The sequence below is a fragment of the Hetaerina americana genome, unplaced genomic scaffold (assembly GCF_022747635.1).
Source record: "Hetaerina americana unplaced genomic scaffold, ioHetAmer1.1.p SCAF_9, whole genome shotgun sequence".
NCBI lineage: Eukaryota > Metazoa > Arthropoda > Insecta > Odonata > Calopterygidae > Hetaerina > Hetaerina americana.
This window is the reverse complement of record NW_027287538.1, coordinates 26,400,118-26,426,141: the sequence shown is the minus strand read 5'-3', so window position 1 is coordinate 26,426,141 and position 26,024 is coordinate 26,400,118. Positions and strand designations below refer to the sequence as shown.

Genomic DNA, 26,024 nt, shown 5'->3' with positions numbered 1-26,024 from the left:
TCCTTCCCTTGATGGGCACTTTTCGGAGCCAAAGTCACGATTGTTTATCTATTAATCAAACTCTAAATTAAATCATCCCAGACAACGATATTCGAATTCATGACAGTGGGTACTACAATTTTCGTTTTCACGAGTGGTGAAATTAAATACGATATCTTAATATATTTCAAACAGACCATCTGATGGTGCCACACCATCTGCGAGCGAAAAGTCACAAACAATGTGTGGCAGTTAAAAAGTAATGATGAATTATCAGTGTGTAAAGTCAATGTTTTGTCATTACCCCTAGATTATATTTCTGGCATGATTACTGCCCTACATCTGACGACAAGAATTAAGCTTGCTGATCAATTTAAAGAGTTAAATATAAAAAAAATGTCACGTTTTCTGGACCCATATGGCCCTGATAGCAGAAGTTTGTTAACAGTTGTATTATTTGACTGAAATAAAAATATATCTTGGTGATAAGAGTACTCAATCATCTGATTTTAAAAAATATATACATAAATGTGGATTACGAGTAACAACGAATTACATTGATCACATCGCAAAGACAACCATCCTATTGTCCCTGATAGCAATTTCAAGTACCTACCCATGTTTTCTCTATCTCTTTTATTTCCGATAACATATTAAGAACAATCGCCACCGACATCTCTTCCAGTGCTTCCCTCTCCAAAAGCCTCAATATCAAGCTCTTTTGGTCAAATGCTTATCGCCTCTTCCTCACGCGATAAAGTCCGCATACAAAGAACAGTAGTTTGGCACGGAAACTGAATTTGCACACGGGCATTGGCTCAATGGGACGATATCTGAACACTGCTCAAAAGGAACGATTATTACAACGATTTCCACCACGATTTACAAATAAGGTGCTTGAAATGAGACCAAAAGGAGCAGAGCAAAGCATTTTGCTTTCGGAGAGAGCATAACTGAAAGAGATTGAATGTGTTGAAATTTAAAATGCCACCTGAAAGTGGTGCTCAAAAGAATTGACCTTATTTCGTCGCTATGCGGTGCAGTTATTAAATGTCTTCTTTCATTACGATAGTTTGATTCAAGCATAAACACTGCTATCAAGTAATCGCTAACCATACCCGATGAAAAGTGCACTCATTTCGTATTAAATAAGGGTGGACGATTAATGTTCGGAAAAAATTTTCTACTGATTTTAGTAGGAGTAGTACTTGCTCCATTTCGTGAGAAAAGCGTCAAATGAGCCACAGCTTCCCGTAGGGTAATTACTTTCATAGTAATGACTTTGTCCGTGGCCAAAGTAAATCCGATTTAAACGACTTGGGACTGCAATACACTGTCCTATGTCTTTCAAGTTACGGTGAGTGCATAATAAACACTCCATTGCATCAGAAATCCAGAGAACGTAATAACACGGATCAATTGGCTTCATAGTTAATATCCCTACGTACGTCCTATGCACTCGATACGAATACAAGTAAGGGAAATATTTCCTGGAAATTAATCAGCATACGGCACCACGGAGGAACCAAATCTCAACGCGAAACTAGTACATCTGTCGTCATCTAAATGAATGCTACTGGTTTACTGTAGGCCACTTGCACCAGGGTGCTCCAGTTTGAACGTTCTTAACATAAAACCATTCTACGTAGTCGACTTAAGTTCGAGTATGTTTCGTGGTTCAATCTTAACGGAACTCGAAGCCAATCAACCTCAGATGGTTATGCCCACCTCTTCGTACCCCGTCCCCCACTCAATTCCCCAACTCATTCCAGCCAGTCTTTCGCCACAAAACACTTCTTTCTCTGCCAGCATTCTCTCCTCGGGACAGGATCCGAGCGCACACACAAGTTTCCCTTTCATCGTTTCTGGGTATTCGAGTGGACGATGAAGACTTCTCGCCGCAACGGCCGGGCCCTCCATGAGGAAACGAACGAACGGGGTGAAAGTGGTTTCATTCATCACTGCGCTCCCGAGCGGGGAACCCAGCGGGCGAAAATTAAGACGGACGAAAAGAAAAAGAGCGAGAGGGATGATGAATCGAAAATCGAGCAAAAAGAAGGCGAATTAAGCTGCATAGTGCAGGCTACTCGCAATATCATCTTTCCCTAAACGTGGGTTGAGGGGGAAATAAATGAGGATGACGAGTGTGTCTGAAGTGGAAGACAGGAAGATCAGGGGCTCATTATTAAGTTCATGAGATCCGGGTGAAGTTCTTCTTCCTTTCTCCTTCGTTTTTATTTCCTTCACGGTTCGGATTTAGCCGATGCGATGTGTTTTATTCCGGCTCAGATCGAAATCTGCTGGGTCTCTTTAAGGCCCGACCGTTCATGGCTATTTCATTCCGAGCCGGAGGCGGAAAATTGAAGAGAAAATTAGTTTGCGCGAGACGGCGTTTCGATCGACCGCTGACGAGGGACGATTCGGTCAAGGAGATGGGAAGGCTTCAGTCTCAAAGCGTTCTGAAAACTTCACAACCAGGGCATGCAAGACGGACGTAGCCACCTGCTTACCTAAACATATTTACGTATTTGCCAGCGAAATATTGACAATTTCGTGGTGAACATTATAGACCGAAAAATGCCGAGATTATGAAAACCAAATTAAATGAAATTAAGAGTAGAAATTATTTTACTTCAGAGATTTTGATTGTACGCCTTAAAGCGGAGACAATTTTACCTCTTTGTTACCTATTATACGAGTAATAAACCAAAGCTATGAGTGAAATCGTAGGTTGTCCTAGTAACTACGATAATTTTTTCCGAAAAAAAGATCACTAAATTACCGTTTTATGGTATTTTTCGCTAGTAAATTTAGGTCTGTAGGCACTTTCATGAGCTAACCAATTTATAAACGTGGTCATGAAATACGTACAATTCATCAAAACACTATCGATTTTTAGCTCCTCAATATGTTCAATGCTCAAATCAATTGGACCCTGGTAGAAAACCCATAATAAACACGATTGATAGAAAAACCTTCTAGCCCTTGCACTCCGATGAAATGATTAGCTCGCTTAAGGTGCTGCTTTCCAAAATTACTTGCAATTCACCAACTTCAATTTATGATGCACATGAAAGCTTTACTTTGTGAATTTCCAGGATTCATTCGGAGTTTCCCTGGCGGAAAGCTGAAGTGAACCCGGATTTGCAAGGAGTATCAATTGCACCCAATTCAGGTCATCAAACCTTTTTCGGTTCACCGACCCAAACTCGGAAAAATCCACCACATAAACATGGAATCCCTCCGAAGGACGACGACATTTCCCCACAACCGCTAACCAAACACGAACATTTCCCGAAAAAGAAGCCGCTGGAACATGAGAATAAAACAACGAACCCTTACAGCTGAAACGGGGATGGTTGGGAGACTCATTCTCTTCGAGATAAAAGCCTCACCAAACTCCAATGGCCCCACCCCCGGCCTCCCACCTCAACCAGCCTCTCCCGCAACACATTCACGTCCCACCCTTTAATTCTCCATCCATCTGTCCCTATCACCTTTCTCGATGCAACGACGAGTTCCGAGTCGACGGAGGGAGAGGGCCGAGACGCCTGGCTTGACCTGTGACCCCGGCCCAGCCTTCACACACCCTCACTCCCCTCCTCCTCGACTTTCCACTACTGCCTCCTCTTCCTTAGTCTCCGAACCTCACTTGCCCCGTTGTGTGTACCTCACTGGAATCTCTCTCTCTCTCTCTCTCTCTCTCTCTCTCTGTGCCTGCTCCTTCCTCGTCTCACCTTCCCGATACCACAGAGCCCGGATGAGAGAGAAGAGGCCCCGGAGTTGAGGGCATTGAAAAGGAGTACGTGGACTGCCTCTCCCTCGCCGTTTTGTGGGAGTTTGCGGGAGGAGTTCCTGGGGGGTTTGGTGGGAGCCTGCCGGGGAGGTTTGAGAGCTGAGCGGAGCGCGGTCCTGGGTATGTAGCGGGCGGGGGGCGAGGGAAAAATGGGGGAGGAAAGATAGGGTGGACGGTGTGGAGCAACGGGCAACCAGCGGCATGGGGAGGGAAAGGGGGGGAGAGGAGTGGAGGTTAGACCGTACGTGCCCCCGACCAGGGGCCTTCTCCAGGGACATCTCATGTTACACCGAGAAGCTGGCTGTGTTACTCCCGTCTTGCCACCATGCCAGAGGTCTGCCTGCCCATCCCTCCTCCCCACGTTCCTAGCCGCCCTCCTCATCCACCACTCTCCTCACTTCCTCCTCCTTCTCTTATACCAGTTCGTTCTCTCTCTCTCTCCCTCATCCACCGATACCACCTTTCTCCCCCCCCCCCCTCAGTCCCTCCACATCGTCTTTTTCGCCATTCAACCCACTCCTTTCGTTCGGGAGGATTGCGGTTTGGGGTTTGATCCGCGTGGTAAGAGCGCAAGGACCGAGGCTATTGAAGTAATTGCGGAGTGCCCTCCTCAACCTCGGCTCGACCGCCTGCCGCCGCCCCCACCGGTCTAGCCTCGTTCTCTTGGAAGATGCTCCAGGCACCTGCCCCGCTAATAACAAATTCTATGCCTGCCTACACCTACATCTTACCTGGCACACCGCAAAGAGGGCGTGTGGCAGGGGGTGTTGGGTCGCCAGATGCTACAATTATTGTTGATTGATCCGTCGTAAATTATGTTTTATGTCATTGTGGCATCGTATTCTCCGAGGGGAAAGTATACAAGCCTAAAATTTAGGGGACTGCGAATTGATAAGTGTACCTTGTATTATCTATCTTATTCCAGCTATATATATCGTCGATATGAAGCCATTGATTATTAACTAAAAATATTCAATCAAATTTCAGAAATCTAATTCGCACAAAATATCATTTATTGAAGTTAAATTAAAATTATTTTTCTAAAACATTACCTAAAAACTGCAAAGGTATGGCAACGTCATGTATAATCATATTAAAATTTTATCCCATGAAAGACCACGGGTTGAGCATCGTGATTATCAATATTCTTCCATAAACATAAGCATGTGTGTATATAATTTTTAAAAACATCATTTTATATATATATATATATATATATATATATATATATATATATATATATATATATAATTTAATTTTTCATCTAATATACCGATATAGTATTGCGCTACAATCTTACACTTACAAAAGTGATAATCAACCCACAATTTTCTGGGGCAAACCCAAACTGCATCACGGCCTTCGCACATCGACAATCTACTTTTGATGATGATGTGGGAGTAAATCCAGCAATTAGCAAAATAATCGTTTTCGATTAACCTTGTTTTTTTATGGTCCTTGGCGTTAGCCACGAAACATTGTGTTCCCACAAAGCTTAAACTATGATCATCTCTCCTCTAACAACTGTTAACTATGAAAAAAAAATATTTCTCCCCACCACAAATCCATGCCAGAATCCAACAAACAAGACATTCATCAAAAATAGGAACGACCGTAGCCTTGAACCCGGTCATGCAAAAAAAACACGATAGTCTGATGTGGAGGGCACAAAAAATTTTTTAAAACGAAAAATCAAATGGGCAAAAGGAGGAATATAAAGCCCAGGGTAGAAGTTTGTATTATTTGTGCAGGCCGGCCAGGACAGAAAGGGAAAAAAGGAACGAGGATATCGAGTTACCGGCTCGGAAAAAAACCGACGAAAAGGAAGAAAGTCGGGGAAGGGGAAGAGGGAGAGAGAGAGAGAGAAAGGGAAAAGAAATGAGAATGGAAGAATGGAGGGGAAAAAGGTTTGCGATGGGGTGGAGTAAAAAGTAGGCAGCTCTCAGTCGGAAACCACCGCCGTTGATCCCGGACGGGAGCAAATGGACCGTACCAAACTCCGGAGACCGGCGTTCTCGGCCCGAGATGGGCATGGGCGGCTTGGAAACACCGGCCAGCCAAAAATGTCGGGCTAATGCGTGGCGGCCGGACCCACGGGAGGAAAACGGATCGTGTGGCCCGCCCGCACCCAACGGTCCCGATCTGTATAACTCACCTCCTTTTGCCTTTGAATGCTCTCCCGATCTGCCACAATCCCGATGCATTGAATGCGCGCGTACCTACTTGAAACCTTTTCATGGGCAGAGCGAGAAGAATGGCTCGCGAAATAGATTTTTGATGAAACTGTGAGACAGACCAGAGGCTAGGATTTGATATTTATAAAAAAAATGTCGAAGAAGAAAACAGATGCTGACTAAATTTCACCTGGCTTATATGGATCAAATGTTAAGTGAAAGTGAACAATCCCGCGCGAATGCAAAATGTATTCGTAGACTCAAAGGCATACTTTATTAGACGATGGTAACAAGTTGAATTTCCCCCTCCATTAATTATTTCAACGTGTTTCTGCAGAAAAAGATTCCACAAAAATGTACGCAGCAAAAGGTTGAATTCCAGATTGCGAACTATTTCTATACTATTACCCCCTTTGTTTAATAACCTATACAGGAAAATCTGCTGAATTTTAAATTATTACTGAGAATCATTTTCCAGAATGTAGGGCATAGTCCCTGTATAGGTCAACCACTGTGAAGTAAATATTGAGTAGCGGCCGATCACTGAAAATATCTCGACAACTGAGCGACTACTGCCATCTATCAGGCAAGGGTATGGAGTGAAAAATGGATTGGGAAGTCAGGTGCCAGCTTCGGAGCCACATCGCGCACGTGTCCACTCAACATAAGGGTGCATAACGTGTTAGTATATCCTCTAAATGTCAAGGCCAACATGAATATTTCTACTAAATTTACCACTATTCTATTTGCTGATACCCGCATTATTAAACAGATTTTAAGAATTGACAAAATATAGAGGCGACTCTTAAGCTGGTTACTCGTTATTTCATGACAACTAACAATTACTACATGGTGCGTCAACATTATTGGCAGCCATGAATAGCATATGTTTTCAATTGTTATGCATCAATGTGACACCTGGCCAGAATATCACCGTATTTGGAGCATATTAAATGTATCAATCACCCTCTATTGTCACACGTCTCCCACACCGTCTCCCCTCAGGACGCCCGGTCTTGGCTGTTTCCATCCCCCCACCCGGATCGCCCGCAAAATCCCGAGGGTTTCTTGAGCTCTTCAGAAAATATATTGGGGCTCAGGCCGAAAAAATTTGTTAATTTCTTGGAACCATTGGTTCTGAGAATCTACCTTTAAGAGGCCACCAATAGTAAGTTTGCCCTCTTTAGGAATGAAATAAGTACGTTAGCCATACGGTATATGTGGACTTTATATACATGACTGCGACTGTAAGCTAACATCCAGACTGTCCCTGAGACAATTTCATTAATCGACATGAGATCGTCTTGGAGGTATTCAGTGGTATTCAATAAATAGTCACGAATTGGAGGATACATTTCGTCCCAACGGCAATAATATGCCAATATGACAATAATAATGGTTTATGGCAATAATGCTTATTTCCTTTGAATCAACTGAACGCGTGATAACTAAACAACTGGGCTTCCCTCCTTCTTCAACCCACGCCAAGGATTTTCCATCGTAGTCAAGGATGTTCCATCGTAGGCAAAGGGACTTTCTTAACGCAAATACGGGTAAGAAATGAATAGCTTGGCCATTCTTAAGCTGTTACTCTGATCATTGTAAAACAAAAGGTCTTAAGACAAAAAGAGGATTTGAGAGATAGAAGACCACTAAACACACCTATGAACACAACCATTAATGGAGCACAAGAAAGATTTAAGACTAACTAAAAACAAAAAACCAGAAATAATTGAACGCATGAAATATTCAAAAATGGTACGGTGCATATTTATTTTGACGATTGACTGCTCAACGCAAAAAGGAAGACTAAAATAATACTAATTTAGACTGACTAACATTTCCGAAAATGGGGCCCAATGGGCAGGGCGTATAGTGCGGATTTTTGGCACTAATTTAATCCCCCTCTTTCTGACCACGAATGAAAGCAATACATCTCCATTAATTAAATGGCGTGTCTGGTTACCGATAATAAATTTGCGATAAGTGATAGGTCGAAAAAACTCGACATTTTCCTCCAATATTTTGCGATACATTTTCCTGCAACATAAGAGTCACGTCACAAAAATCTTATCTGCTCTGTAAATAGAACGCTGAAGGGTGAAACATATTCACCTCCAAAAAAGCCACGAAGAATGGAATCCAGAAATGGAAAATATGCTTTTATCATCTCCTCTATAAAATAAAATCTTATTTGCAAACCATTATTCCTTAGAAATAAACGTATACATTTCTGTGATAATCAAGTCCTCTCCAATTGTCAAATTTCTATCAAAAAATTGACCATCGATTCCTCGTACGTGAAAGAACAAATCTCTAGAAGCTACTAAAATTGACATGAAAATTGACTGTGACACAATGATTAATGGAAGGTTGGATTAGAAGAGGAATTGTACCAGAGATGAGTGAAACAACGAGGATTTTATTAGAAGTAGTGAAAAATTGTAACTGTACATGAGTTTATGATTCAATACATATTGCTGATATCCTATATCATAAGCAGTTTTACTGGCATCGGAACTTATGGGAAACTACCGACGGCACAGAGAAAAGAAGGGGCTCCCCTATTACTCTGACGTGTTAAATTCAAACGCTGTAAACGGATTATTACCACACCTACTATCCATTACATCAACGTCCTGGTGATTACTAGGATTATTTTTATGCCTTATTGCATACACAAATATTCACTTGAAGCTTAAAACTAACTTAACTCCTACGAAGTATGTGATGGGAAAACAAAAAAGTTAATGACACAAAACCATTTACAGATTTCTTACTGAAACTATTAATATTGAATTCCATCGGTACGATGGGAAATTATCGTCTACAATACTCAATCGTTTAACCCATTTAAAGTAAAAAAAAACTCTAATCAAGGGACCAAATTCAGGAAGGAAGTCTGCCTTATTTTCTGTGCCTAAACCAGGGTGGAATAACCCTACGCGCCTAAACTAACCTATCTAATATATCTATTAATAATGATCTTAGGAGCACTAGAAATTTGAAACTGTATAAATTAAGATTTTATCCAATGGTAAAGACATACAGTGGAAAGAAACAAATATGGATTGAATTTATCTCAATCAATCGATGGTTTCAGGCGTTATTTTATGGAATCGGTTCATTCTTAAGCGGATAAAATAATACTTTGTAATTCCACAGATTTTGAAGTGAAAATCACAGTTGAAAATCTGTGGAATTACCAAGTATTATTTTATCCGCTTATCTCAATCAATTAAGCAGACTGTAGTATCCAGACATAAATGCGAGAGAAAAATCTGCAATTCTTTACAAAATAATTCCCAAGACTTCATTTCTTTTCTTAAGGTTGAAAACCGCATTTCCTGACATACTATATGAGCTTCTGAAGCACAATTATGGATATATTTTCACCATTGAACAAGTCTGAGCAGCTGAGGATAATGTACCAGATGTTTGAAAGCAATTGGTGAGAAATTTCCAGTGTTTCTGAACTTCAAGATACGCATAGTCTCTCTAGTCTTATGAAAGACATATTATTTGATAAAATGAATATGGATAGCTTCAATTTTCCTAAATCTCTCCGATTACACGAGCTGCGGCACTGCAGTATCAACAGGTAAACATGAAAATGAACCTATAAAATCATTCAAATTAATTACATTCGTATTGTGTCCATCATCTTCCCTGTGTGTGAAAATGATAGTTCCTCCTTTTTTGTTCAATAAGGGAAATAGTCATCACGTCTAATCTCTAGACCAGCGGTTGACATCCATTTCAAACTTAATCACAACTTTCACAATTTGTTATCCCGCGGACCACTAAAATGATTTTTTCGTAGAACTTCCATTATACAAACAAGACAGGGTATTTTACTCTTATTTAATTACAGAGAGATTATTAAAGCTTGTTTACTAATAATGAAATTATCATTGTGATACTTGCTGCTGCTTGTTTGAAATTTCGCCACCAAAATTTTCCTGCGGACCACGAGCGGTCCAACGACGACCGGTTGGCGACCGCTTCTCTAAAACCAGTTAAGTATCAAAGACATGAGATGAGCCCCCCTCCTAACGTATAAACCTGATTGAGGTCTGATAAGAGTAGCAATTTCGTTCATATCCTCAGCGAAACACCAGCAAAACCATTGTAAGCGGCAGTCAGGGAACTGTCGCGGCCCTAAGCGGCCGTAAAGAGGCGTGGACGAGAGCTGGTATGCCCCGGGAGCAAACGGGGCCGAGAAGGGAATAATTAGGAGAGAGACGAGAGAGGAGGAATGGAGGCTGTGCGCCCCATCCCATCCCCCTCCCGTTCATTCTACCCCTCGCGTTCCTTACCTGTTTGGAGAAGACGGAGATGTCCTCGTTGAAAGACTCCGAAGAGCACACGTCCCCCCCGGCGACCCCCGGCTCCCTCGGGGTGCACGTGGCCAGCTCGCACTTCTCGAAGATGAGCGCGAGAAGGGGGAAGAGCGGGTGTCTGACGAAGGCGGCGAGAGCGATGGCGGTTGCCGGTCGCGTGGTCGACGGCAGCCGGGGAAGACGGCATGGAAAGAGAGAGAGAGGGAAAGCGCCGAGATTAGACGACGGAAACGTCCAAGGTGCACGGAAACGCGAGGACACGACCCTCGGACAGACGTCGGGCCTTAAGGACAAAATGGAATCGCTCATGGTGGCGTCTTAAGACATGCGCATGCACAATCCAGCAATGTTAACAGTAGCATCGTTCCCGATAACTTAACCCGTTCACTTCAAGACAAATTTTCCTGCTCACACTCACGTTGAAACTGTCGTTATCAGCAAATGTGGGTCACCTATATTTAAATTTCAGGCAGTGTTAAAAAATGGGAATCATACAAATTTAAACTTTTTATAATTTTCAAGCATTAACATCTTCGTTCACAATAATTTTGTATGCATTAAATTAGTTAATATTTTTTATCAGAAATATTTTGATTAAAACCAATGCCTATTATATGTATTTTACCTGAAATGGAAACAATGCAAATCTTACAAATTTATATACTATATGCCAATATGGTATCAAATCAAGTAAAGGTAATGAAAGTAAAAATAGTGAGGTGGAAATAATTTCAAAATCATTTAGCATCACAACACTAAGAAAAATATACAAAAAACAAGCAAGGAAAAATTCAACAAATTGACAAAAATGAATATGTAAAGTCGGTAGTTCGAGAACCGAAAACTTTATTCGGATCTCCCTCGAACCATGTCGAAAAAGTCACTTAGTTGTCGAGAGATGACTCTAGATATAGTTACCAGATAGAGATAAATACATCTCTTCTCTTTGAAAAGTAACCAAGAGCAGGAAGTAAAACTGACTATTGTAAAATTCAAGTAGGTTAAAACCATGAAACGCATTTCTTGGATATATTCACTCGTGGGTTATGCTCGAACCGGAATATTTGAAGCCGAAAATCCGTAATTAAATGTTTAAAAAAATTAGATACGACATAATCGACTACCTCATCGTTGCCTCTATGAAATGCATATAATAAAACCAAAACCACTAATACAGCTGACCATAATATGGTCAATTAGACACTTCAGATGTTGCGTGCGAGAAAAAAAGCCAGCCAACACCCTTGTTGTGGTTTGTACAGAAGAAGGCATATGAATCTAGAATATGTGGGCACAAAAATAATGGCCCATTTTTGCACAACAATTAATCAAAAATTAGTGTTACCCTGGCTTGCGTCCTGATGTTGACCACTCTGGCTTGTATAGCTGGAGCAAGTAACTTGAAAATGAGTAAAGAATTGGGCAGTGAATGGATATAGGCGAGAATGTGTGTTCGGGACGACTTTTTCACAGAGTACCATTAACACACGAACCGGTCCTTCATAATTATGGTCACAAACTGACTCGTCTGTGAAAGATTAAAACCAACACCGAGTAGTATATTAAATTAAGCAGGAAACAAGTAAGATAAACGCATCAAAAAGAGCTCGCTAAATCATACTTGAAGATCGTCGGCATCAAGTCAAACAACTTATTAAGCGCTCTCCATATTCAACAATTTGCCAACAAAATTGAAAAAGAACTCGGTCGTGTGCATTAATTGTTTCATCGTGACTGCAAAATTTATAATACCTATTTCACAAAGAGACGAATGTAAGGCAAAACAAGATGATATGATTTAGAGCTTGAATCATCGATGCAAATTAATGCCAAATGCCATTTTCAGATTTTTCCATGAAGGGTATCACTTTCGGATTCAGAAGACGGACGACCCATTAACGTACATAATGAAATGATAGATGGGAGGAGTTAGGCATTATGTAAATTGAGTTGACAATAAAATATCACCAAAAAGAACCATTGAAATCATTTCAAGTCATTGAAACAAAAGTAACTATTATTGGGAGAAAATCACAAATCGATTCTTCAGACACCGTCGAGTGCCAATTTAGCCCTAATATTTTTAAGCTAAGGAAAAATCTGATGTTTTACTTTAGAAAACATTGATATCGACCAGATTCCAAGAAACTTCGGGAGATGCCGCAACAGTAACTTTTAACGGAGTCATCCGGTAATATGCATTTCAATGCAACAATTTCTGGGATCCGGGTTCGAATCCCGGTCAAGACGAATGATTTTTACTCTCTGAAATCGTTGCATTGACATCAAACAGATATTTTACTTTTGCACAAATGCATAGGGCTCAACATACTCGCACTTATTCTCTCTAGACATGATGCACCAACGACTATGCATGAAAAACGGTGAAAACCTTACTGAAATTGAGAGATAAAAGTTACTCTTTAATTTTGGCATTTTAGTTCAAATCCTGGAAAATACATCAGAAGTTTGCGTACGGGTCACAGTATGATATTACGTTTTAAAATAGTTCATAATAATGATTTTTTGAATGAATTTAAGCGTAAAAATATCGCATTATACGAAGATTTATCAAAACTCACGAGAGAGCATCGAAGGAAGAAGAAATCCGGACGAATACGAAAACATTGTGGAAATAAGCATTCAGCCTGGAATAACAAGCAATCCTAATCGTCTTCCACTTTTTGCGTCCAGCACCAACATGGAAAATTTCCAGTTGAAAATTCGTTCACTAATTTCAGTAACTTGAACTTAACGAGAATTTTATGCATATTTCCTTCTTCTAGGGTGATTTTTTTCTTTTCGTAGCTCGATTGATATTCTAACTGATTGCTCGCGGAGGTATATAACCGCGCTGCAGCAGAACCAACATATTCAAAGTTATTCAAGTGAACTGGCTCATCAACCACGGTGCAAGCGGGTAAGAGATGCTTAAAATGGCAACGGACGCATTGTCGGAAAGGGTACAGCCGTCGCTGAAAAAGTGTCCAGAGGGCTTTGAGCATTGCGACTTTTCAGTGATCACCACGACAACTCCTCGGTTTACATGTCTATAGAAGATTTGGAGAATAAACAACTTCATACAGACTTTGCCGCCGTGGATTTACCGGAACAGCATTTCGCAAAAAAATTTTATTACTCTCCCTTTACGGGTTTCTAAATTTCTATTTTATTTCTATTCTATAACTTGATTGAAAATGGGACAACAAAATTCAAATATGAGGCAATGTGAGTGCTCCGACGACATTATTTACAACAACCACGGAAAATGGCAACGCAGGGAAGTAGACAAGTTTTTTCCGATAGCGAAAAAAATAATGTTGAATTTTATTACCATGTAGGTAATTTGTGGGATTAATACAATATGCTAAACGGACAAAACAAAACTTTGCAACTTCCACAATTTTTCAGTCAAACGTCCAGTTTCGTTGAACAATCAGGTCAATTAAAATATGCCCAATGCATGAGGATTCCAGCATTTAAAATGAAGCATTCCTACTTAAATATTAGCCCCAAACTAATTCCAAAATTTTCTGGTTCTCCTAAGGTATTCACTTTTTTTGCGAAAAATATTACACGAAATATGTGGCTTAACCCTTCCTTGACGTAACCGGGGATCATCACGCTCACTGTGGGTGGGAACTTCGCATTTCCGATTAAAAAACATTACACGCCCGTAAAGAGAATTTTGAACCAATACATTGGGTGGATGCTGTAGATAAGAAATATATGACATTAAGACTGCCAATAGAACCCACTAACAAAAAAATTACACGCAACTTCCAATCCCTAAATCGCATTTGTCAATCAAACACACACACATACTCACACGTTGTATCTATGGTACCTACCGGCCAATGCGGGAACACGACCATAAAAATCAACGATTTTGTACACATCAGTTCAAGTAACTATTTAAATTCAAAAGCTTCAGCGTCCTGCCATAAGAGGGATTCAAGGTGCGGATGGCACCAAACGGAGTGGGGTGCGACTGCAGCTGTGGGATGTGGGGGTGGAGCGGGGGTGGGATTTGGGAAGGAGGCAGTGTTTTGGGTGGGTGTGAGACTGGGAAAAGGGATTTGCATAATGGGGTGAGCGAATGGGAGAATGGGGCGGAGGGCGGATATGGATTCGTGGGGTGCGGGAGGGAGGGATGGCATTTTGAGGCAGTTGGGGGTAGCTGGGTGTTTGGCGGCAGGTTCGTGCTATTCTAGGGTTTTGGGGGTGCGGGGAGAGGAGGGGGGTTTATTCTAACCTCGTCCCTCCTCTCTCTCCCCTCACTCCTTCAGTCAATAGCCCTGGATCCTCCTTTTTCATACCCCTTGTTATTTTTTCAGAAAGCCAGGCCACTACTGTAATGCCTACACCTCTTCTTCTATGTGAAACGACCCAAAAGACTTGCTATCCGTATATTGAGAGACAAGAGTCACAGTCCTGACAGAGCCCTCGGTTAGATTATGAATTATTGTCACGGGTGCACCTATGCATTCCAAATTCAACCGACATGAAAACTGACAGTCAAGTAGAGACGTAAAAGAAATGAGATTCTTGCATCGCTTGCTTATACACACTACATAAAAATCACTAGCGAGACGAATGAATGACCAGTGAATTGATATATGTAATTTATGCACACGGTCCAACGGTTTAACACCATTAAATGAACACCTGATCTGGGGAATCAATCAATTACAAACGTGAAAATGTAAAATTTACATCATTATTATTAATATTTCACAAGATGCTCTCCACTGAGTACATTAACGATCATGATTTGACTGACCATTTTCATTGAGATCAACTGCTTTTCACATCCATCACTCAACCGCGCTATTTCTTCTCTCGATTCAAGTTTCCTTGACTCCAAAAACTTTTTTGGGATCGCTAAATAAACCGAGCGTGATAAAAATTAAAGATGCATGGCAAATAACGAATGCCGAACATTAAGAATGATTGCAGGAAATTCAAGCAAAGCGATAATTTTCGGGAATGCTTAATCGCCTTTGTCATCGAAGTCTTAATTTGATTCGCTTGATTGAAGGAATTCGGAATTTGAATTTAAAAATAAAAAAAGACACGGCATTTCCAAAGTCAAAAAAGTGGATATTCCGGCGGAGCGCGGGGGACATTAGGGAGGAAAAAATGAAAACAAAAACGAGAAGGATAAAACTGGAGAGGATCCGGCGGAGAAAAAAAGTTGAATTCCATCGCTTATTGATTCGATTATTATTCCTTCCACTCCTTCCCTTCCCTCCAACGTCCAATAAAAAAACCCGCTCCATACCCACTCCCTTTCGGTACGGGAGAAAAAACGCAATACCCATGGATTTCTCATTCAATTTCAATGAATTCTGTTCGATATTTCACGGCGAATTACCTCCTCGCTTACTCTCTTCCCGGCGTACAAACGGCACAACCGTCTCTTCCCCGAATCACATTGTTATCCCTCGCGGGATTAGATAAATAAAAAATAATCGAACGAAAAAAATAAAAATATGCGCCCGTGAAATATTCACCGCGGATTCTTTGAAAACAAAATTTGAAAACGGGGTCCACGACAAAATATTGGCGGCCAGGAGAAGTGACGCGTTACCATGAGGAGGAATTGGGAAGGGTGAATGGACATTGAAATGGAAGGCATAACAATTACAAACGGGTACCGACTACTTTTTTCGTGGCACCACCGCCGATGGCGCTAATTAAAACTTAGGGAGCGTTTCGCAGACTTGAACGATCGCGTTCCATGACTCAAGATTGCAAAGGTTGAATAAAAAAAATAAACGGGCGGAATTCATTCTTTCGTGAGACTATGGTCGCCACTAAAATTTGATGAAGGCAATTTCTGGCAAAAATATCGGCGCTTATAATTTCCTTCGAGTAAACTCAAGCCAAAGATTAAGTACCAATTGTTTTTCCATATATTGTAAGTTGTAGATATAAAAATTTTAGAATGGCAGAGGTTACTATGACTGACTTATAATGCACAATACATGTATATTTTGAATATAATATATTGTAAGAAAGGACAAGTTAGGCAACTTGCTAGGTAACATGGTTCCACCTCGCGTCTGTGTATGTACATATAATATATATTGTCCTAACTAAGCTTAAATCCCGATGCGTATTTTCTAAAAGTTGAGTGTATATATAGACTAAAATAATTAATATCACATAAATCAGGTAGCCTATTACGCACTCCTTCAACAGGGTGTTCGTCTTGGTAACCCATCTAGAAATGCCGTCAAAATATCACAATAAAAAGAAAGGGGTCTTGTCTATTCGGAATAAGGTCGACCAAAAATAATTTACAGGTACTACCGCGTTCCATTAACTACCTAGCAATGGAAGTTGTTGCTTTGTAGCAAGAATAACAATCAGTTCGTCATAATGGCAAGAAGCTACAATATTTTACTCTACATCTTCTTCTGTAAATCTTGACCCATGATAATTGCTTTTTGTTGTTTGTTTGTTTGTTTGTTAAACCATACCATGATTTCTGCTATTTCAACTTCTCTTTTGTAAGCAATCAGCAAAGTAATACTTTGCGGGTACATTGATGACCGCAAGAAGAATAAACGGAATTTCAAACAAGGAGGAAACAGAAACACAAACTATTTCATCCATTATTTCAACAATGACTGCTGATAGAAGGATAACCCGCAAAACTATTATGGTACATTCTCAACGAGCAAAATTATTGTAACGTACTTCATGGAAGACACCGGCGTTGTTACCGTTACACGAGGCAATAACCTCCCTGCGGAACTCCTTGATATTGATTACGATTTAATTACTATGACATTGTGCAGTAAGTAGTAATTTTAGAAACATTATTACACGTACGTATATTGTTTGGTGAGATTGAAAGCATGCTACAGAGACCATATACCACAAGTCTACATATTTGCCATAAAAGTAGGTAGGTAATTACCACGCCGTTGACAATTACCACGCGAGATTAATCATCTCCACACTTTTTCCACATTTGACCAGTCAGAAGAAGCACGAAATAAAGTTGAGCGCAATCAGGTAATTGAAAATAAAACCCCACAATAACTATTACGACGGCAAAATGCCCGTACGCTGAACTCAAGCACACGGCCCCGCCTCGCAAAATAATCGCATTCCTACCTTTCCCCCCGAATGTGTCGGAAGGGAAAGAGGAGATCCGCGGATTTATTCGCTACAAAACTTTTGTGCAATTAAATCCGCGAGAGAGCATCGACGCCTACGGGATCCATTAAAAAATAGTCCCGCAATCGGAGGCTCCCTTTCCCGCGCTACAACTCTCCCGCCGGGGACGGCGAGTCGAAAATGTAAATACGTATGTACTGCGTGCGTACATGTGTGTGCGGGTGCGTGCGTAAGGGTGTGAACGTCCCCTGCGCTACAACGCGCTATAAGCGGTCGAAAAAGCGTAGTGGGACAGCGGGTGTCGAGGTGGAATGAGGACTATTGTGGGGGAGGGGGGTTGAGGAGGGCGCTTTTTGGCGGATAAGGAGCAGGAAGGAGGGGAGGGAGAGAGAGGGGGTGCGGGAAGGAATGGCGGGATATATAGGGTGCGTGGGCGCCTGCCTATTGGTTGATTCGGGCGGGGGGAGATTTAGCCGGGCCGATAACGCAATTACAAATTTAACGGCAGAGCGCGGCGCTCTCCCGCTGGCGGAAAAAGGGCGTAGGGAGTAAGCGCGCGCGAGAGAGAGAGGGGGGGAAGGGAAAGAAACAAAAGTGTAACGGGGGAGAAGGGGAGGGTAGCAAAAAAATAACAATAAAAGCGATAGCAGTTTCGCGGTCCGTTCGCGGGTGTAGGGAGATTTTTTTTTGCCCATTTTTATTTTTACCCGTCCGAAAAATGCGATGTGGCGGGATTATATGGGCCCAATGGAAGGAATCAATTTCCGATGTTTCTCGGGTCAGGCGTCAGCGTGATGGAAAGAGGGTGGGGGTGCGGGCGAGGGGAAAGGTGCTTTAGGTGTGGGGGGGGGAGGTCGGTCTTGTGTGTGTGTGTTCTTTTTTCATTTCGGAGGCTGGGTTGATTTAGCGAGAGTGTTTTTCGGGACGGATAGAGACAAAGCGAGGCAAATATCTCTACGAAATGTCCTAAGCCACCACACAGTAGATGCAGTTGGATGTGCGGCGACGAGAAATGCGTTTGGTGTGGATATGGTATACTCCGATAACTTCACTAACGACCGTCCACCAGCAGGTAAGTTTCGCATAAATATGCCACAGGATACCACTTCGAATGATGCTAGATTTTCGCCATCGATGCTGTTTTGAAATGGCACCTGGACTTTTTCACGACTTAAAATATCCTTCAGACAGAAATGCAAACGTGCTATCAATCATGAAAAGCGCCTTATCTTATTCAATTGTGAGGTCATATCACAATTCCTTGTGCAGTCAGCATAAAGTCGGTGGCACCTTGACCCCCTTAATGCTTTGTGTTCGGGTATTATCTATTTAAAATCCTATGCGATTCTACGTAAACGATATAAAAACGAAGAACAACTATATTATACAGAGCAATACGCCACACAATACATGAATATTGCCCTCATTATATCTTTAAATTTACCATAAAAGAGAAGACAGCTGTTTAAAAAGGATCTGTCAATCCTTTGGCAAATGCCACCACCTATGAAGCTAGACGCGAATGTTGGTATAATGAAATCTCTGAACACCTTCATTCAACAATTCATTCAATTCGCAGAAGCGCAACTGTTTCAGAATATGGGTGGGCAGGGAGTGGGAGAATGGAGAAGGCCAAAGGTGAGACAGAATTTTCAATCGACTGCGAGCGACCAATTTGTTTTTAAATCTCAGCAAAGTGAGTGATTGAATTAGACTCCTAGCATCCATTCTGAGCGCACGGGGAGATGGAATACTTGGTGAGGGCAGCCCGAAGAGAAAGGGATGTGAAAGCGAATATTTATTATCTTCTTCCCCGCTAAACTCACAGCATCCAGGCATATCTGATGGAAATCGCTCATTTTCAATTCGCAGGTAATAGTCTACGAAGGCTTAATGATTTTTTTCCTTCACTCCTTCTTTACCGCATTACAAAAACATTCCATCTTCCCAAATACCGCACGGCTATATATGAAAAGTCATTCAGTATTTCATCCAGTAAACTATGGAACTCTTTGCCTAATAATGTAAAATTATCCAGGAACACATCCCAATTCAACAGGAAAATGTTTGAATATCTGTCTACCACACTAACAAAATGACCTTATTACTGTTCTATCTGGCTAAATATTTAACTATTGTTCTTTATATTTGTATGTATGTATTGTACTGTATGTTTCGTTCAACTGATGTTAAATTATGTCTTGTTTCACTAGTTTAGAACCAGTTTCATTCCATAGGTTTCAAAACCTAATGTAACCTGTATTCTGCTCCAAGGGACTTTGCTCCCAGAGCAATAAAAATTGTTTTTAAATAAATAAATATATATATATATATATATATATATATATATATATATATATATATATATATATATATACACCGAGGAGTAACAGATCATTTTTACGAATGGAATTTCCAACCGTAATAAAGCTGGGAAGAAAATGGTCGCAAATCATAATGCGATCAGAGATAAGCTGTTAAATACTGAATTAATATGATAAATACTAATTAACCGGAATTACTCTGAAAGCAGAATGCCAAAATCTCACAAAAAAATGGATTAAATAATGCCACAACAAATTGAGGATGTAAAATTCAGAATGAAATGTGACAGCATATTTAGAGTGTTGTGCAAAATTAGTTCAACCTCCAATTAATCTTTGATTCCTTCTAAAAGTTTCATTTCAAGACTCTAATTCTTAATAAACTTCTAAACTTAATCTAAACGAACTTCCTCTCTAATTTCTATCACATTTTACATTTGCAATAGATTTTCATTTTTATGACCCAGCAATATGATAGGGGAGACTCGAGAGCACTGTAGAAATTTCACCACTTTGTAGTCTTTACAATATCGGTAATTATATCACCAACAAGTCATACGCAGGTGAACCATCCCGATTGCACACGAATTTCATTGAAAATTATATAGTTAACACCAAGTATTTCATTTAGAAGTGGAACCATAAAAGAATAATGGCCGACAGAAACCTATAAATGATCCACGTTCAATGGAGATAAGAAGACCCGTATAAACTGAGAGGGGACAAGCGATTCGCCACTCCCGATAATGGAGCACTTCAAATCAGAAAAAATATTAAATAGAGCGTGATCTGTCAGACCATTTAGTTCTTTCAGTCAAGGTATTCTGCCGATAAATGACGAATTCTGGACGGCGCCTAGCGAATATTTTCTTCTGAACATTACGAGATCTTTTGTCTGCCCTAGTACATAGTCCATCACCTTCTTCATTCCTTTGCTACCCCACCTTTAGGTTATGAAACTATATTGTTTATTTTGCACACTCGCAGTAGTGTCATTCCATCCATTGATGGCAGGAGACGGTGCCGCAGGGGCGTAACCGAGGGAGGAGTTCGGAGGAGGAGAGGGGGCTAGATATCTCGCTAACCCAACTGCGGCAAGGGGCAAGTGGACCGCTTCTGGCCCAGAACGGCCCTTGAAGTTTCGAGAGGGATTAAAAACCCCCTCTATTGGGCAAAGAGGTGAAGATACAACGGTAGCGACGGAGGGAGCTCCAGGGGTGGGACGAAGGGGGGGTGCGGGGATAAATGGAGGCATGCGAGCCTGGCATTTAGGTCTCGCCGGGGCGGGGGGGAGGGTGATAGAGGGAGACCTAAAGGGGGGGGGGATGATGGCAGACGAGCTAGACTCGACCTAAGACGTACAAACACACGCAACACGTATGACTGGAATTGAAGTGGCGTGGGGCAATAAGGGTTCAGTGCGAACGGAAGGGGGGAGAGGAGGGGTATTTCGGGCGTTGAAGGGTTATACGGCTCGTGGAATGAGTCGAACTTGGTATGGAAGGGAAAGGGGGAGAAGGATGGGAGGCCTATCTGGGATTATTCTCCGGGGGTTGGGGGAGGAGGAGGCAGGAGGATCGACCGCGGTTGCGTAGTCAAGGGTGCGGGGTCTCTGAAGAGCGAGAAGAGAGGCGGAGTGAGGGGCGGGTTAAATTACGAAGGGTGAAGAGGAGGAGGGGGGGCTTGAGGTGAAAAAGAATCAAAAAAGGGTTGAAAAACCGACGAAAGAGTTTGCGGGTCGGTCGACCAAAGGCACCCAAGGGGTAGCAAAACATTTTTCTTATCGGCAGGCCGCAAGCGCGTCAACGTAATCCAAAGTCGGCGTGTTCCATACCTCTTCCGCTCCGCCCGGCGACACTCCCGGAAGCCTCCCGGCCAATTACGGCTATTGGCACTGACGGTGGCGAACCTCCCCCGGCCGATCGGTGATGACTGGCGGGGAATTCCGGTATGGGTCGTCGACGGGACCCGTTTCAGGCGCCAGCTAGCACCACAAGGAAAATGCACTTTCGCGTGACGCCGTTCATCTGCCACTACCATAAGGCAAGCCGGCAGATAATCTTCTACTATTGCACATGTGGCATTAAACCGTAATTATCTCGAGTTGCAAAGTACTTGCGGGTCAACACAAGAAGGCCAAGGCACAAGCTGTAAACTACCCGACTAGTAATTAATCAAAATAGTTTCTACCCGAGCATGATTCCTCAGTCGATTTATCAAATGGAAAAAATATTCGTTCGTATCTGGATGGCTATCATTTTATAAACAGAGATTGGTGGCATAGTCGTTCAAACTTATACTATTGTTAGGCATGAGATAAAGAGAAAATGTATGAAAAAAATATGTTACAAGTAAAGAACTCGATTTTGAATCATCGAGTAAATGGTAGCATAAAATTGAATATTCTTCGGACAGTTAATCAGCTTTCACATTTAAAGGATAATGACGTCTTTTGGAAAAATTCGGTTTTCAGCGGACACGAGAAACTCAAGATTTGTCATTTAAGGATCCACGTCAACTGATCTCTCAAATCAAAAAAATCGATCCCAGTACTTCCCAAGATTCTTTTAACTGAAGTTACTGGAAAAATATCTGTAGCATAATTTAACATTTCCTAGAATGCTTACGATTCGTTTCTTGAAAGATCAGCCTTCTGCAATAGATTTATTAAATATAATAAGAGGCGGAATGATTCACAACTCTTCGAGATGTGCTCCTCATAACAATTACCTGCCGAAGTTGGTTTTCAAATCATAACTCTCTCATGTTGGCATAAAAATGGAAAATTTATCGGTTGAATAATCCCAACGAAAAGGCCACATATTTAATATTTCATGAAGCTTGCAATAAATTTACAGTTCGTTAAAATGCGAAAGTAACTGAAAAGATTTAAAAAATAGGTTCTCAGAATTACTGCAAAAATGGAAATCAATATTTGGCCAACTTGACGACTACGTACCCATTTTCAGACAATGTAAGAGGCCTAATCGATTTAATATATTACTAGCATGGACATATCTTTATAAAATATTTGTGATCGACGGATTTAAGAATCTATAAAAAATATTTTCCCATTTTTACGTGCTGCCGAACATTTCCACATACTTTCATTTACAAAACGATTGGGAATAATACGATTCCCGACTATCTCAAGCACAATACTTTTGTGAAAACAAAGCAGGAGTGTATTTTGGTCTTACTCCCTGCAGATAGCAAGCAGCCTAAAAGGATGACCTTTTTCTATCTCGCTCTCCTGTTCGCTCTCACTTCCCTTTCCCTACCTCCCCTCACTCTCCTACACATGTGCAACCGACCGCAGCCCAGCTCTCTCCAATCCCACCCCGAGAGCGCACACAATTTTCCACCAGCGCCCAATATCTCCTCAACCTCTCTCCCGTAACCTCCCAACCCACAAATACGCACCAGGACCCTCATCTCCACACCCCTTCCCCCTCATCCCTTCATACCCCTTTAAATTCACCCCCCCCCTTCTCACGTGACAACAAACTCTTTCCCCGCCCGCGTCCGTCCAAACCCTCGCGCGTCGACTGTCAAACGCGGTCAACACTCCTCTCGCGCTCCTATTTGCATGAAAGCGCACCTCCCCCAAAATTCTCTTCCCCCCCTTCGCCCAGCCTCACCGCCCACCACCTCCCACCTCGACCGCCACACACCAAATACGACACCCCCCCCCCCTTTCTCTCTCTCTCTAGGCCCGTGCCCACCACTCCTTCCCAGACCACATGAACACAAACATACCTCCCCCTTCGTCCCACACCCCCATCAAACAAACTAACACGAGCACACCGCTAGAACAACGGCTGGCACGCGTACACACTAGCGCGCACACACAAAAATCCTTCGGAGTACCGCGGGGGGGGGGGGGGGGACTGCCGCATGCGTTCGATGGGAAGCCGCCGGTCGACCATTCCTGCTTGCACGCGTGACGCTGCATGAGTGTGAGGTGGTGATGTCACGGGTGGAGGGAAGAGGCGGGTAGGGGGGATGGGGGTGGGAGCTGTTGAAACAAAAGAAGGTCGGGCGTCGTGCGCGACCCTTATCCTTCACGTCAAGACCATGTTGTGATTGTTGAGTTTCCCTCAATTCCAGCCAAAGTCACACGAGGAATCGCAAATCCCACCAAAGGCCGGCAGAATTTCGCGGTACATCATACTAAATTTGGATGAATGATTCAAGTGCTGAACATTTTCTCGGGTCCACCTTTCCCATTTATTACACACGGAATCACTTCCATTCCTTTTGTTTTGATTCGAGAAGTATAGAAATATGCCGATTACGGGTCGACTACGCAAGCATAGGCATCCCCGCGCATAAATTGAAATGAACTTAACATTCACATATGCATCAAGTCAATACATAGAGGATTTAGAAAAAATACGCTATTCCTTTCGCCGCCCGAGCTATTAAAAACCAATGCCTTTCTAAGTTGTACCGTCATGAGATGTTGAATTAGACGTGATAAAATAAAAATGCTCCATCTTGGACAATAGCCAATTTCACTTGAAAGGTTTTACTCAGAAATGAAATATAGATTTAATTGGCCAGTTCTAGTATTTTTGAATCAACTCTTTACGTTTGAAGTTAACTAATACCGGATATACTGTGTTCACTATTTGATACAAGACTTTGATTTGATTGAAGTACTGAAATCATAGAGCTCATAAACTTTTAAATATGGATAAAAAGATATATGTAAGTGATGCATCTGGAAAAAATCTCTCAATTCCCAGAACACATCAGGTAGTGAAGCTCGCGGAATCGCTGGTCTTAATCAGCACATAAATGATACAAAGACTAACCAGCCATTAAAAAAAGGCAGTCGAGCACAGAATTCCAAGAAATAATGAAAAAGGTTTACCCAGGAACTAGTTTGAACCGATCTTCGTCCATCTCACTCAAATTTCCCCTCGCCCCATGATGATGATTGAGGGATTATAATAACTTCACTGAGTAAATACGACGGAAGGTGGATATTTCCGGAAGGGCAGCACGAATTTCTCCTGTTTTTGTGTGGAGGGCGTGGTCTCCTTTGCCCGTGGAAGGCGATACAGCCCTTTGGGGGGGGGGGGGGGGGGGAGAGAAGGTGTGCACTCCGCTGAGAACAAAAGCACCCTTAGCCTCGGATACACATTCGGAACACCAGAGACGGCCACACCTCGCGGTAGTTCACCAACTCCGACCGTTTAGTATAATTATAATAAGCCCTTCTTGACAATATTAGAACGGTAGTCTCCAAATGCGGTGAACTTCATTAAAATAATAACCTGAAAAGTCAGCCTCGGCAATGAAAAGCACCAACGTCGTAAAAGAGAGGAGAATTTTATTTGCGTTTATGGCGTTGTTCGAGGTAGCTGAATAATTCATTCAAATGAATTTCGACCTCAACGACAGAATTAAAACCATATAAAACAATACAGGCGACATGGCATTGGTGCCATAAAATGCACGGGAGGATATTAATTGAACCAAGCGCCTAAATTATAAAGAACTTCAACGGAAATCTTTTTTTTCTCTAACGGCACTCAAATATACTAAAATATCTTCGTTTCGAGAACTCGGAACGATCAGAATTGTTGATGCTACCTTTGCGTCGTATGCGTGTGTTCGATAATGAATTCTCTCCATTCTACCACTTCTACTCTCGAGAATATCTCAACATCAACCGGTTATTGCTCAAACCACAAGTATCAGCAGCAGATAGTATTTTCCAGAGAATAATTATCAAGAGATGATATAGAGTGCTTAAAAAGAAATTAAGGCTGAGCAAAGATACTTGAAAAACCTTCATGCCTCAAGTTACTGATAAAAGTCGGGAGACATAATTATAGGTCACGTTATTTACTTCCAATTTGTAGAATCCTCATCCATCACTGAATTCTTTCAACGCTGTGGGAGAGTAATCTCACCCAACGGACGGAATATGGGACTGCGTTAATTTAATGCACAAAGTCAAAAAAAAAAACTAATATTGAATTCTCAAAGACGAGGAAGTTAAGGAGAATCTAAGTTCAATCTACCCTAGAATAAATGCAATGGAAATCGTCCGTATTCAAGAAATGGATTACTTTTCTCACGACAGTATTCTGTTAAATGTGTGAGTCGAAACATTCCTATCCTACGGATCGTTTAAGACGAACATCCGTCCTTCTTTCATCTCCCGAAGGGACGCGAAGCAGAGTAAAAGGGAGGAAGGACAGCAACTTTCCCGAATTCAGGAGCTCTACATACACTCCCAAACGCCCGGAGTTTTTTG

At 41.8% G+C, this 26,024-nt stretch overlaps 1 protein-coding gene across 1 annotated transcript in view; it reads right to left on the bottom strand.

The window, feature by feature from the left end:
• Positions 1-26,024, bottom strand: part of hth (Meis homeobox homothorax) — an 834,894-nt gene that overhangs the window by 783,938 nt on the left and 24,932 nt on the right. Inside the window, exon 3 of the mRNA XM_071597689.1 lies at positions 10,269-10,410. Coding sequence (XP_071453790.1) covers positions 10,269-10,410 — 142 coding nt within the window. The remainder of the gene's footprint in view (positions 1-10,268; positions 10,411-26,024) is intronic.